Genomic DNA, 14,907 nt, shown 5'->3' on the forward strand with positions numbered 1-14,907 from the left:
CTCTCATACATTTGATCCCCTCAAGTATCTAATCTCTCACTAATTAATATAGACATAAAATAATTATTTCACCTTAATTTTTCTCTCTCTTTTTTAATCTAAATAGGAGTGAAATGATCTTCTAAGCGCCTAAAAATTGATCATATAAATTGGCAATAGTTTTAAAGGTATACAGGTAATTAACTAAATTAATTAATTATACCTTCTTTTATAATTCTTGAGCTCCTTGGCTTATTTAATAACACATAAGAACTTGGGCTCATATTAATTACCTCAGTAGTTAATTCCGGCCCAATAAAAGCCCAGCCCATATTAACTTCTAACCCAAGTCCAAACACCGAGGGCAATAAAGACCATTCACATATTCCTGCTATAAATATACCAAAATCCCACAACTAGGGTTTCTAGGTGTCCTTCTCTGCTCATCCTTCCTCCAAACCTAGCCGCCGTCACCGAGGAGCAGCAGCAAGCAGCGATGCCGGCGGGTCACGGGTTGCGGTCTCGAACTCGGGATCTCTTCGCCCGCCCCTTCCGCAAGAAGGGTTACATCCCCTTGACGACGTACCTTCGCACGTTCAAGATCGGGGACTACGTCGACGTCAAGGTTAACGGCGCTGTCCACAAGGGAATGCCGCATAAGTTTTACCATGGCCGCACTGGCCGCGTGTGGAACGTCACCAAGCGCGCAATCGGAGTCGAAATCAACAAGCAGGTACTCTCAGATAGACTCCAATCGATTAGAGAGTTTATGGATTTAATTGCAATAAACGTGCCATTTTTTTAAAGTAAAACTTTATCTTGTCTTTGATGGTAGTGTTTCGAGTGGAGAATAGTTTTAGGATTTGTGGGTAAAGGTTAGATTTTTCTGTCCCCTAAGTATTCTTGCACCAAATTTGTACATGGGATTGAAGATTTTTCCCGCATTATGCCATTTACTACGCTGCGCTTTGTTGAAATGAGTAGTGTGCAGTCCTTATTGATAAATCTCATTCCTTCTCTTGTTATTTCTTTGGTGCTTTTAATATTTCAACATATACTTTGTTGAATAGCTGTCTATCCAAATGATAAATTGTAGTCACTACTGGTTTCTCTTTTATTGTGATCCTCTAGGTCCTCCTTCTATTGTCCAGAATGAAATATAGGTCATTTTATATTGTATCTGGACTAATTCTCCTCCTGTTTGATGATCCTAGGTTTTGACTTTTCTTAATAGATGTATAAACTTTGTTATTATGCCGAGTAGGATGATGCAGTAAAATCCTAAAAGTTGACATGCATCATCTCTTGGGTTTGCTCAAAGCACCCGGTTTGAATAACATGGAAGCAGGGTTCACGTAAATTATTTCAAGCATTCTTGTTTTGGATAGCTGTAGGTTGGTTGATCCTTGTAAACATCATTAGTGGGAATCTAATAGTTTTAATAACTTGTAGCAGGTAAAAGTAGTCAGTTGTAGGACACAGTTGAATTGTCTTTTGATGCTTATGTTAGTATGTTAATTTTATTGAAGGGCATTTCCCAATTGCAGTGCATTAATTGATTAAGTTTACTGGCATGGACCTGCTGTCGCATGTTCTGGCAGTAGAGATACCCTCCTGGTGTATGGGGATAGGGTAGAATAACTATTTCCCACTGGTCGGTGCATGGTCCACTGGGATCCTGTTTAAGATGTTCTCATAATTCTGTTATGATGGTTTGCTGAAATAGTGTAGTAGCATCATTTGCGAAATTTACCTACAACACATATCACCCACTTATCACATTTGAAATATTTAACGTCATTGACATATTCTTTTTTTCTATTGTTTCTCTCCTTTACTTTTTAGGTTTTCAATATTTTGTAAAGATGTAATATGAGCAAAAAGAATCCAAAGCAGTTGAAGAATGACTGCTTTTGACTAGTATAGGATGTTAGGATAAGTATAATTAGTCAGAAGTGTTAATTTCATGTTGTTGCCAATGATATTGCATTTGGCATTGCTACTTGTTTTGTTGAGGATTGCTCGTGTTGCTTGCTTACTCGTTCCCTTAACATGCTGTCTCCCAACTCCTGTGAATGGCCAGGTCGGTAATCGAATCATCAGGAAGAGGATCCATGTGCGTGTCGAGCATGTCCTGCCATCTCGGTGCACGGAGGACTTCTGCTTGAGGAAGAAAAAGAACGACCAATTGAAGGCAGAAGCAAAGGTGCGCGGTGAAGTCATCAGCACGAAACGGCAACCTGAGGGCCCCAAACCTGGTTTCATGGTTGAGGGAGCTACATTGGAGACTGTTACTCCTATTCCTTATGATGTGGTCAATGATCTCAAGGGTGGTTACTAAACTAGGTTTCTTCATTTACGCAGAGTCCTTTTCCTAACTTTGGAGCTTTAGACATGCCCTATTTTTTTGAGAATTTTCGTCGATTGAAGGATTTTTGGATCTATGATAACTAGTATTCGAGTATGGTGTTGATTTGCTAGTTGGTTTTCATTTCAAAATCCTTGTATGCTACTTGCGAAACGCATTAATTTTCGTCAACCCAAATTTAGACTGCTCCTGCGCTTAGCTTAGCATATTGTGTTTATAAATGTGGAATAGGAGAGAGAACCACTGGATTATAACTGTGATGTGTAGCTCAAGTAGCAGAGGATTTAACTGTTTAACCGTCAATTGTTAATAAGGAATAAACACCATTGTTTATGAATTAAAGATATCTTATTCATAGTTTGTATCTAAAAATTATTGAATACCATGGTTAATTTTCTCATGGTATCACTAATACCATAAATATCAAATTCTATTCTCATGGATTAAGGGAAAGGATTTTTATTCTACTACTGTAACCAAACGCAAAATATCTCCTCTAAAGTATAGCCTCAGCTATAGACTCAGCTATTGACTGCTCCATAGAAGCCACCTCAAACACTGTTTTTGTTTATGAATAACAGCTAAGCAATATAGTGATTATATTCTAGAATTTAAATATTATTTATTAAAAAATTTATATCACGCTAATTATTAATTTATTCTTAATATCTATTCTGTTAATATATTTTATTAAATTAAACTTTTTTTATGATAATTCCATAAAAAATAAAACACAATTTTTTTTATATTTTCTTTATTTTATATGACATCAAAAGTAATTATTACACTCTTATTTCAGAATACAAATAAATATAAAAATAATTATTCTAAAATAAAGACACTTTTTTGATAATAACAAATAAAAATATATATTCTAGAATTGATCTTATTTAGAAAGTAAACAAGGCCAAGGGAAGTTTACTATCTCAGTGGTGGTATTATAACTATCAAATTAACTATTTGATGACTTGATCTTCACTCGTGAATAAGCTTAATACTAATATAGCTGTGTTAACTTTTTATACTTGCATAAGAGAGATATATTAGTGTAAGTTATTATGATATTTAGTGTCGACTAGTATAGTAATGTAATTATTATACTTGCATTAAAGTAGTGATACTTCAGCAAATGAATAAAATACCCCTTTGTAATTGATGGATGAGGATAGGAGAGAAGAGAACGAGGAAAGAGAGTCTTTGAGATTATAGTTGATCCAAATAGTTTAATTATTACACTTGGCATGAAAGCAGAGATACTTTAGCAAATGAATAAAATATCCTTTTATAATTGATGGAAGAGAGAATAGAAAGAGAAAAGAGTCATTGAAGTAACAATTCATTAAAATAATATCTTTCTAAGAGTAAAATAATAATTAGTAAACATAAAAAAATATTGGATGAAAAAGTAGGAGAGAGAGAATTAGGTATTAGTAAATTTGAGATAAATAATTATTTATTATACTAGCATAAGAAAGTTTATACTAGAATAAACGTTTTCTTATTCAGTGATTGAAGATTTTTGAAAGTCCCTTAGATTTGAATAGCATTGGACCATCTTTCCATTTAATCTCCAACCAGCACTAATAAGTCCAGTTTGGTTAGTGCATAAGTTTTTCACCTATAACTTTATCTGCACATCTTAAATACAAATTAGGTACCTAACTTTATTTATGTTTGGTTGTTTAGTTATAAAATGTGAACAAAGCTGTAATAATTATGTTGAATTAAGTTAATATAAGAATTTTTTATTTGGTTACTCAACTGTGAATTAAATATGATCAATAAGGTCATTTTAAAATGATAAGGCAAAAATGCCCTCTCATAATAGATAGTGTGAAGGGAGATGAGAAAATATAGATAGTTAAACTTGCTCTTGCTAATCTCTTTTAAGAGATCCACAAGTACTTTAGCCACAGAGGAGAATATTTTGGTTATTTTCTGTTAACAAAAATGGGGATAAGATTTTTGCATATCTGTGGAAAAAGGAGAAAATTGGAAAGCGGATATTTTGATTATTTCTAACGTGTAATTAGATGTTATGATAATTTATCATGTAACTTACTTACGTAACATTTGATCAAAATATAAATAAACTCCCGTTTCACTTGAGGATTTAGAATAAATATTGTTTGGAATAGGCTTTTTTATTCAATTATAATAATTAAATAATAACTTAGCTTCTTTTGGTATACTAATTCATTATTATTTTTTCTTTTATTCCATATAATTTTACAAAATTAATTTAATAATAATAATCTGAAATTACTATTTTGCTCTAGATTAGACAGCACCTAATTACTATTACTACTTTACATTCAATTAAGAATATTTTTATCATTTTATTTAAAATATTGTTAATTCTCAATACACATTCACTGTTCATCATTACTTTGATATCAAATTTATACCACATTAAATATAATTATTATATCTTATACTAGCCTTTAATAAAATAATATAATAATTTATACTAACATTTAATAAAATAATATAACTCTCCTTCTGGTATCAAAAATTATAATGCTTCTAAAATTAGCCTCGATCCATTAGTGAACCGGTCCAAGTGAGCATTTGGTAGTAAAATATATTTAAAAGCGACATAATTTCCGTTCAGAACAAACTTCTCTAGACACTCACTATTAAAACACTATTTTTGCCCGTTCCACTTAAACTCACTCGATACTTACGTACTGCAACTGTACTACCAGGAATTAGTCAACCATCAAAAACCTGTAATACAAGATCTCAACATATCTGAACAAAATTTCCAGCTTACCGTTCACCAAATTGCTACTCGAGGATCAATGAAACCAATAACTAAAAACTGTTAGTCAGAAATTAACATTATATCAGCATGGCACACTACGAAAGCACCAGGCATCTGTTACAAAGGATTCCAAATTACATATCTGATGCATGAGAAATGAATCATAACTATCAAAAAAATTAGAAGGCACGGCATGCTAAGAAAGCACCGGGGCGTCTGTTACAAGGATTCCAAATTATATATCTGAAACATGAGAGATGAATCATAATTATCAAAAATTAGAAGCCGCATGTTGGCCCCCACAGCAGAGCACGGGAGCCGTGGCAAAGAGAACTGTAATGGTGAAATGCATCAGATGCCATCATTCTTCTTAGAGCTGTACAATTAGAGAGAAAGAATAGCAAGGTACACACCGGGTCAACTTTCGCAGGCTCAACTAGTGTCTATTGATGCTGAAATGGCGTGAAAGATGCCCGTGTTCACTGATGCTCCCTTTCAATCTATAAAATGCAGCAAACTTCTTCTTGGTTCTTAAAGGACCTGACCTGTTATGCAAGGCAATTGATTCAACCCTACCAACCATAGATGACGCAGAATGAGGCCTCTGGAATTCCTCCATCGGGTCCGAACTATATTCCATAGTTATGAAAGGAGAGGAATACCCATATGCCAAGCCAGGTGAACCTCCATTCCACCAGCTACTCTCAGGGTTAAAGTCTTCCTTGTAGTCATAGTCTGGACAAGAGGACAATTCTCTCTGACTATAAGAATCATCACAGGTCTCGTCCATGTCATTGTAAATAAGCTTTAGTGCCTGTACAACTTCTCCCATGAAAGGCCTCTGAGATGGATCACTATGGACACACATTGAAGCAATGGATGCAACTTTGGCTACATTGTCAAAGTCATAGTTTCCATTCAAGGAGGGATCTATTAACTTCTCCAACCCCTCCCTGCTGGTTAGCAGAGGACGTGCCCATGTCACAAGGTTCTCTGGCTCCTGAGACTGAGATACATATACAGGCTTCCGACCTGATAATAGTTCTAGCAGAACAACACCATAGCTGTATACGTCACTCTTGACAAGCAAGTGCCCTGTCATTGCATATTCTGGAGCAACATACCTGCAATTGAGAGAACATAATTAAAAGGTTTTTCCTAAGAAAGACATAATTAAAAGGTATATAGAAATGCAAACATATCATTTTTAAGATCCATATTGAAGAAGGCTTAATGAAATGCCACTTGGTGCAACCATTAAGATATACAACAATGGATAAAGCTTCAACTAAACAGCACAAAGTCAAACAGAATGTAAAAGAATATGTACCTCATTTCACACCTTACAGAAATGTCAAGTGCTGTGTTTACATGCTGTAAAATTAATATGTACACTTATGAATTGTAGACATAATGTGTGCTCATTTATACACTTACCAATCATAAATATAATGTGTGTATACACTTATCATCTTCCTACTTTTTTCATCAAGTCAGAATGATCAATCATAACATCGGTATTTGAATTGAAGCAGTATGCACTACGAAAAATTCATAAAGAGGCAACTACAGATTATGGAACAGAAAAAAATATTTACCCAAAAGTGCCCATGACCCTAGTAGATATATGTTGACTTCCTTCTGATGCTTCCCTCGCCAGACCAAAATCAGTAACCTTGGGATTGAAATCTTCCTCCAACAGTATATTACTGGCTTTAAAATCACGATGTATAACACGAGGATTTGAATCCTCATGTAGGTATGCCAGGCCTCTAGCAGCACCAAGGGCAATTTTCATCCTAACATCCCAGTTCAGAAGTCCTTTCTTCTTATCAGGACCTGAAACATCAGTACCAAACCGTTGTTACTCCCAACAACTTTAACCAAGTAACGACCCTCCAATTAATAATAGAGGAAGGACTTAAAATATTTGCATAGAGCGGAAGTTTATTGATTCTATTTGCATCAGACTAATTTGCTTTCAGCAATTTGGTAATTATTAGTATTGGCAGATTTTACAATCAAGAGTTTAGTCCGAATCTGTAAATTTCACATGACACAATAGTGGTGATAGATAAGATGCAACAGAATTGCAAGTAGCATGCTATTAAGCAGTTATCTTAATCAAGTTGGATAGAGAACTCTGAAGAAAAGAAGCAACAACCCTGAAAATGGGCTGAAAGTAGCCATTATTAGAGATATACCATGCAGATGGGAATCAACACTTCCATTGGAAACAAGCTCATAAACAAGGCATCTTTTGTTCCGTTCAATGCATATACCAATCAGTTTAACAAGATTACGGTGATGCAGTCGGCTAAGCATCTCAACTTCTGCAATAAACTCACGGTCCCCACTCCGGTCCTCCCTTGTAAGTAACTTAATAGCAACCTCACTTCCATTCTCCATGGCCCCATGATAAACACGTCCAAAACCACCTTCCCCCAAAATTCGTTTAAAGCAGAAGCCACTTGTGGCCTTCTCAAGCTCAGATAGTGTAAAAGTCTTCACTGATGGTGGGCAAGTAGGCATTATTGAAACAGCTGATACTGTTGTAGAGCTGGCCATACTATTGGATAATGTGGACCTCATGCCTGCATGATATAATGCATCATTTATGTTATAACAAATGTAGGGTTTTCCTGTGTGAGATCCACAAACTAGCAAGTAGAACTGAACCAAGAGAAAATAAAAATAAGAAGAAAGCATGAACATATCAGGTTATTTGACAATTAAGTACCGATATCATATTGCAAAATGCACTCCAAGCTCATGAAACTCTGAATGAGAAATGAGAGATGAAGATCTAGCTCAATGCAGAGGAACGCTATTTTGAGAAACAATAACATTGTGAAAAAAAAAAACTATTTAACTAATATTTCTTCAACTTTTCAATCCAGAAGATCATGAAACAGCTAGACATGAGGTGTTATAATCATTTAATCAAGGTGATATAAAAGAGCCTGATATACAATGCCAGAGAATCTGACCATTTCTAAAAATATTTTGCACTAATTTGCTCACAATTAGTAGGAGAATTGTGTGATATAAATGCTTTCTCATTGGGGAATATGCAATACATCAAACCTCATAACCTCTTTCCTTTTGGCAGATGAATGGGAAATGAACTCTGTAACAACTTTCTTCACATCACAATTCTAATCTCTTGTGAACAATCTCAACAAGTGCAAACTTTAAAGGCAGAAATGTTGTATTGCTTTTAGTTCTTCCCATAACTTATTTCCACCAAATCTCTACAAGTGCTGCCTTGTACAGTCTAACTCATGGTCAAATCTCTTTGCTAAGTAATTTAACTTAAAGTAGCAGACTATCCGATACTTTAAGTTGAATCTGAATTCAGCGGATTGTTATAGAAGAAGATCTGCAAAGGTGCATACTATTTATCTTCTTCCTTAAGTAATCCACTGCCAGCAGCGTCTTCCTTAATTCTCACAATATCTACCAACATTAGAGATGTTCCCTTGCATCTGCCATCTTGGATCGCTGGTAGAAGGTGAGCCATCACTAGGAGGCAATCTGCCCAATAAATAGCTCTTATAAAGTGATTTAAGGGGTGCCATCAACACCCCTCATGCCATGTGCCGGTACTGAGCCGGCACACCCTGTGCTGATCAGCATGACATTCGTATTTTAAAATTTCCAAAAGATTGGTCATTTTTTATAAGTAAAAATATACTACAACACAAAAGCGATGCATGCTAATTACATGATGGCCTCCACTAAGTTAGGGTCACTCCATAGCTTCTAAAATCTACAAAATCCAAAAAGTGTTTAATTCCCATTACTGTGCCAAAAGTGTTCCACATCAGACAATAGTACAACACAGAAGCACATTCTCACAATATCCATGCCAGCTTTCGCTATATCTATTTGCTTATAATGGTGTACTTAGAGAGTATGTATACAAAAATTATAGTTGGATATTTCCTATCCATTGCTACTTTCAGTTCTCGGTAACCTTGAATCTTTTGTTTTACCATCTTCTCTTATTATGAATTTTCTAACATGTAAGATTATAAACTCCTACCTTAAATGATAACCAAGTATGTTTTCACTTAAACACATAAACGACAAGCACACTCTCCTCTAGATGTGCAAGAATACAAACTATTAATAGGCTAGCAATCTTGCAGAGGAATTCGCCAAGATAAAAAAGTACAAATAAATATCTTGAGAAAACAAATAAACTGGACAAGAGAAAATGTTTAACATTCAAAACCATCTACTTTCGTTCATAGCTACTGAAACTAAATCAAGTGCTTCATTTGGTAGAATATGCTTACTTCTCATCAGACTAAGAAGTGGAGTGGACAACGGAATATCGATATCTAATTTTTCTCTCTTTCACCATGCAGCTCTAATTCTGTTTAATTTAAAAATCTTATTCAATTTTATTGTGTTTGGAATCACACATCAGCTGTAAGCCACAATGTTCTTAAAACATAGCATATTAGGCTAGAAAATATAGATGTCAGAGATTTGAAGAAAGGCACAACCAGTGTAGGTGCTGTTGAGATATTATCTTGTTATCTTTACTGATTTGAGATCATGGTAATTTGGATCCATACTTAATTAAAAATCTCGAGCCAAAATTTATATCCAGATACATACTTGATCCTGGTACATGTTATTGATCATAATCTGACTACAATCAGATAAAGAACCCAGGTAAGACGGTTAATATCCAACCATTTTCTTTCCTAAATAATTTGCATATATCATTGGAGTACAGTAAAGAGTCTCCAAATATAACTGACATTTGGACAAAAAATTACTTTGCTCCTGCCAATAAATGTATAGCTAATGCCAAGTAATCTTAGACATTATCTTACCAGATCGTTTAGTATTTGATGGGGTAATTGCAGGGCTCACAGCATTAGATGGTCTTCCAAGTTTCCTCCATTTTAACACAAAGAGAATTACTCCAATACATGCCAAGATAAGTGTGAAAGAAGATATTGCAATTACAGCAATAATCCAAGCATTCAATTTCTGTGACTTGCCATTGGGCACATCTGCTGTGAAAGGGTACTGGTTACTTCCGGTGCTACCAGGGCTAAATTCCGTGGGTGCTCGAGATATAGATGGTGGAGAGGACGGAAGCCCTGTGACAGTGATGGCGCATGGTAATCAGTAACTACATCAGATGCATATGGTTGATAATTGGCAAAAAATATTAAATAAGAAATGCTACCTGGATAATGAACATATACAACTTCGTGATCACCAAATATAGACATATTTATTGGGACTTTCTTCTGCCAAAGCCTCTCATAAATTAGTAAAGCAGTCATGTTATCAAACTTTTCCCCTAGAGGCACCAAGTATATAGTAATCCTTGTCTTTTCTTGATCCTGGATACTGGGAATGGCAGCCATGATTTTGACCTGGCTTTGCTTTAGAAATGTGCCAGCTGCAAGCTCAACTTCTAGTTCTTCTATATGCGTGAATAGTAGATAAGGGGCCACCTCAAGATCAATTACAACTTTAATTGGAAATACACAGCCACAAGGAGAACCAAGTGGAGTTGAAGTGAGTGGGTCAGAACAGAGGATTCCATCACAACCTGGTGAAGGCCATAAAGTTGTTTAAATAAATAATAGCAAAAGCATCTAAGCTTAGGCACATACACACTAGGTTGAAGATCTCATTGATCACAATAGCACCAAAATGCAATTTGCTTATTCAAATTATGAAAGTTCATATCAAATATGAATATACAAACCTTGTGGCGGCGTAAATGAAGATGGTGAAACAGCATGAGTTCTTCCTTTGTGATGTTTTGACAAAGGTGGATGAGCAGTGGAGCCTGAAAAGAATAAGAGTATAAGACTTATAAACTAAAACAGGACAATGCAGAAAGTTAAGGAAGCTTGAACATGTCAAATACCAGGATATATTGGAGAATATGCTGGGGCATTTCCAGGTCCAAAAGGTGCTATTTCAGGAGAGTTGGATGGACTTGATGTTGGACTTTGTGTTGTTATTGCTGCAGAATGTCATGAATGAATTAGAAGTACATTTCAAATAATGATAAAGCAGATATAAAAAGATTAACACAATTTACAATTTCAAATGGCATTGTGACCATTGGATGTCAATATACTCAATATAAGTCAGTAGATGGAGAACTTCTAAAGAAGGCATGCATTTCAAGTTCTTAAACCTATTGGAAATCGACTAAATGTCAATAAGGTAGTCAATGTGAGAACTTAACTAATAACAGTGAATATTGTTATAAATTATGCCAACCCTAGCTCAGAAAAATAGAGCTCATAGAAACTAAAAGTGCACTTTAAAGGAGAACTCGAGAAATCTAGGTGCTTTTGCCTTGAGATAGAAATAAGGTAAGAGCCAGGGTCTAGTATGATAAACCAAGTGGTTCGTCACTAAACCATGCAATGTTAGTACTAAGGAACTATAAAATAGCACAGAAGTCTGAAAGCATTCAATATCTCCTAAACTATAAATATACAGGACTGCCGGAAGTATAAGTGACTAAAAGTGAGCAACTTTCTTAGGGTCAACTAGTTGTCTGTTCGATATTAACATGCTTCAATCTCGGATCTTTTATTCATTTCCTTGGTCACAGTCAGATTTTCAACCTTTCGAAGGTAGCGCTGACAGTCTAATCTCCTGAGAATCTATTCATATTTGTTATCAATCAATATCTGTTTAAAGTTACTATAATCACAAAGCAAGGAAGTAAACAACACTAATACAGTGGATGCTTGGTGGTGTTAATGGCAATTATTGTGTAGAATTTTCAATGATTAGGTAAATTTAAAAGCTAAAACATAATTTTTATAAGTTAACTATAACATTTTATTGTGGCTTTTTAATGACATGATATATTGTTTTCTTGCATACATATATTTGAAAATTAGATAGGAAAATGAGGGTTAATTTGTAAAGCAATAGCAAGTTGACTTCTCCAAATCCCTGCCCATCTACCTTCAGAAACAAAAGTGATGATCATGATGTGGGGCTGGTTTAGAAAGTTTATATATATAACCCCATAAATTTTTTTTTTTGGTTTCTAGCTTAGGTATGAAGTTACTTGATTACTCGTTGGGTCACTTCAGCATTCAATTAGATATAACGACCAACAAAGAAAATGTCTGCTAAAAGACTACCTATCAATTTCACTGATTGTTGTTTACCAAGAATATACTAGAAGCCAGAAAACCTACATTCTAAAGCTGAATCTCCACAAGGTTCGAACAACTTAGAGGTTTATGACAGCCATTACCCATGAACCATCCCTTAGTCTTACAATATGCCCCAAATTCTACTCATTACTCAGATTGGATCTCTAAAACTAAACCACATTTATAATCATCAAGAACAAAAATTCTCGAGCAATGTGAGATGAATCAAGTAAAAGCAAGTCCAGAATAGAGTACCGAAACAAAGAGAACTAAAGTGGAGAGCCACGAGGGGAAGCATCACAACGCCGTCCATCTCCACCACTCAACGCACAAGAATCCGACTCATGCAAAGAAAACCATCACCAAGACCAGTGATCGAGCTCCAAAGTCACCAGGAACCCCAAATTAGAGACCACATTGCGCTCATTCCGTCGCCACCGCCACCGCCGCCGCCGAGCTCGATCACTGGAGCTCCAGTGGCGAAACCCTAGCCTGAGGCCGGAACCCTAGATCTGTGGAAGTGGTAGCGGTAAACCGTTTCCCCTCTTCTGGGCCTCAGATCGAGAGAGAGAGAGAGAGAGAGAGAGAGAGAGAGAGTAATAAATCTTTAGGGAAGCGAAAGAGGAAAGCAGTAGCGAAGAGAGGAAATAGTTGTGGATCTCTGCATTTATCGCCCTTCCAATTCTGGGATTAGAGGTTTAAATCGAGGGTTTTTGTTTCAAATCCCTGAGAGGGAAGTTTTAGTCCCAGTGTGCAGGTGCTGGACGCGTTTCCCATTTGCCACCATTTCATATTATTACAGCAGCTCAACCCCACAACTTCCACAATAACTACCCAAGCTGCCCTAATCTTGTTCGAATATAAGGAAATTTGTATTTAACACCCTGCTTTTAACCTACTTATAGTTCCAACCCTATAAATTCGTTATAATTTTTATTATTTGTATATCAAATATATATTTTATCAAATATTTACAGAAAATACCGTGATATAACTTATAAGTCAACGCAAACACAATTTAAGAAAATGGCATTAAAAAAAATTTCTGTCAACTAAATATATTTTTTTTCTAAAATGATTAAAATGCCTTCCTCTTTTTTTTTAGGACACGTCATAGCAAATTATATGAAATTAATTTTTTTTGTTGGATATGAAATTAATTTTTTTTTTTGTTGAGCAAGAGATCCTAAAACAAAAGGAAACATGCAAATAACTTTGGTAAGATTATGTATAATTTGAGTGAAGATATTTTTATTATCTTTTTAATATAATTGATTTAATCTAGAAGATGAGTTAAATTTTTATTAATTAGGCATTTTCTATAGATATTTAATAAAATATATGATTTGATTTATAAATATTAACAATAAATAGCGTAAATCTAAAATAGGTTAAAAGGTAGGGTGCTGAATATAAATCTCCTTAGAACTTATAATTTGGAGATGTAATAGTTAAATATTATAAGTGAGATAGTTGATCTATGTAACATCATTTGCATTGTTTTCTTTATTAAATGAGCTTATAGGTGAGTTAACGATGGTATTAAGGCCTAACTGCTTCACAGTATTATTACTAACTACCTTTCTGATCACATTACTAGAATCATATACGCCCGCCCCTTCGGACTTTGGCCTAGTTTTACCAAAAAGTAACCGTTGGAAACTTTGAAAGGGTTAAGAAAAATTTAGTAATAATTATAATGGTTTTTTAAAAAAAATATAATGACAATTATGCCACTATCGATGTACGTGGATTTTATTTGGTAGCTTCTTTGGTAAGTTATGGGGAAGCCAACGGAAACGCGTTCATTCGCGAAGGTGAAATAGTTGGAAATCTCGGCAATAAATGGTCCGATACTTTTTAGGTGAGGGGGGAGGACGGAAGTAGGCTGGAAACATTAGCCTTCCCGTTTCCCCCACGCGTTTCCTGCGTACGTTTCCGTTCAAAAAGTTTCTTGGTGAGGAGAGTGAAAGAGTTGCCTGGTGGGCCCGCTAGCACTATGTGGGGCCCAAACTGTAGCTTAATATGGAAACTTAGAACAGTGGAGTTATGTCAGATGTTATAACGTTGCAGAGTTGTCATCAGTGAGGAGAGGAGTGGAGAAGAAAACAAGTCATCAATAGTGTATACTGTAGTGTAGTAGTATCTACCATAGATTCATGGGAGAGTTTATTCTAATGGCATGCATGGATAGCTCGGATAAGATAGTTTATTCGAGGTAAACTTAGTTTTTATTTTATTTTTATTTTTAATTAGTTGCCATGATTACAAAATGTTTCAAAAACATCCAAGGCCAAACTATATATAAGCTAGCTAGGCCAGGAGGCCCTCGTTTAAGTTTAACTATAATCTATGATATGAGTAGTGTTTGCGAGCCGATCAACAACTGTATTAGCTTTACGATAGATATGAGAGATCGAATAAGAGAGGAAGAGGGTGAGTGGGAGACATGGTGCACATCATTCAAAATATTCACCGGGAGTAAGAAATTAGATTTCACAATAACAGAGAAGGTCCTCTCCTTTCTCTAATGGCAAGGAGTGCTTCAAGTAGGGCGACATACTCAACCATAAGAGAGGACTGAAAAATGGCATGACAGGAATTGATAAGGATAGGTGCAT

General features: G+C 35.3%; 2 protein-coding genes across 3 annotated transcripts; one reads left to right on the plus strand and one right to left on the minus strand.

Annotated features, from left to right (window-relative positions):
* Positions 1-404: 404 nt before the first annotated feature.
* LOC140771432 (large ribosomal subunit protein eL21z/eL21y-like) lies at positions 405-2,532 on the plus strand. The gene is made up of 2 exons (XM_073112987.1): positions 405-712; positions 2,063-2,532. Exons 1-2 carry the CDS (start codon positions 476-478, stop codon positions 2,318-2,320), a joined length of 495 nt encoding a protein of 164 aa, XP_072969088.1. The 5' UTR covers positions 405-475; the 3' UTR covers positions 2,321-2,532.
* Positions 2,533-5,141: 2,609 nt separating this feature from the next.
* Positions 5,142-13,004, minus strand: LOC140769526 (receptor-like serine/threonine-protein kinase ALE2). Of its 2 annotated transcripts, XM_073110246.1 has the most exons (9): positions 12,542-13,004; positions 11,026-11,124; positions 10,861-10,944; positions 10,330-10,701; positions 9,968-10,240; positions 7,319-7,708; positions 6,713-6,953; positions 5,528-6,238; positions 5,142-5,447 (listed from the first exon to the last, which is right to left on the minus strand). In XM_073110246.1, the coding sequence occupies exons 1-8, from the start codon at positions 12,597-12,599 to the stop codon at positions 5,551-5,553; spliced, it is 2,205 nt and encodes a 734-aa protein (XP_072966347.1). In that variant the 5' UTR covers positions 12,600-13,004; the 3' UTR covers positions 5,142-5,447; positions 5,528-5,550. The 2 variants fall into 2 exon arrangements, with proteins under 2 accessions (XP_072966347.1, XP_072966346.1); XM_073110245.1 differs by having other exon boundaries at positions 5,142-6,238.
* Between the last annotated feature and the right edge of the window lie 1,903 nt (positions 13,005-14,907).

The sequence above is a fragment of the Typha angustifolia genome, chromosome 11, assembly GCF_048772165.1.
Source record: "Typha angustifolia cultivar Huaian chromosome 11, ASM4877216v1, whole genome shotgun sequence".
NCBI lineage: Eukaryota > Viridiplantae > Streptophyta > Magnoliopsida > Poales > Typhaceae > Typha > Typha angustifolia.

Bases quoted from the DNA above. Each gene is read 5' to 3' on its own strand.
- LOC140771432 (XM_073112987.1), top strand. From the start codon at position 476: ATGCCGGCGGGTCACGGGTTGCGGTCTCGAACTCGGGATCTCTTCGCC. The intron at 713-2,062 runs GTACTCTCAGAT...GTGAATGGCCAG, and splicing joins GAGTCGAAATCAACAAGCAG to GTCGGTAATCGAATCATCAG.
- LOC140769526 (XM_073110246.1), bottom strand. From the start codon at position 12,599: ATGGACGGCGTTGTGATGCTTCCCCTCGTGGCTCTCCACTTTAGTTCT. The intron at 11,125-12,541 runs GTACTCTATTCT...GACATTCTGCAG, and splicing joins CTTTAGTTCTCTTTGTTTCG to CAATAACAACACAAAGTCCA. The intron at 10,702-10,860 runs GTTTGTATATTC...GGCCTTCACCAG, and splicing joins TTCATTTACGCCGCCACAAG to GTTGTGATGGAATCCTCTGT.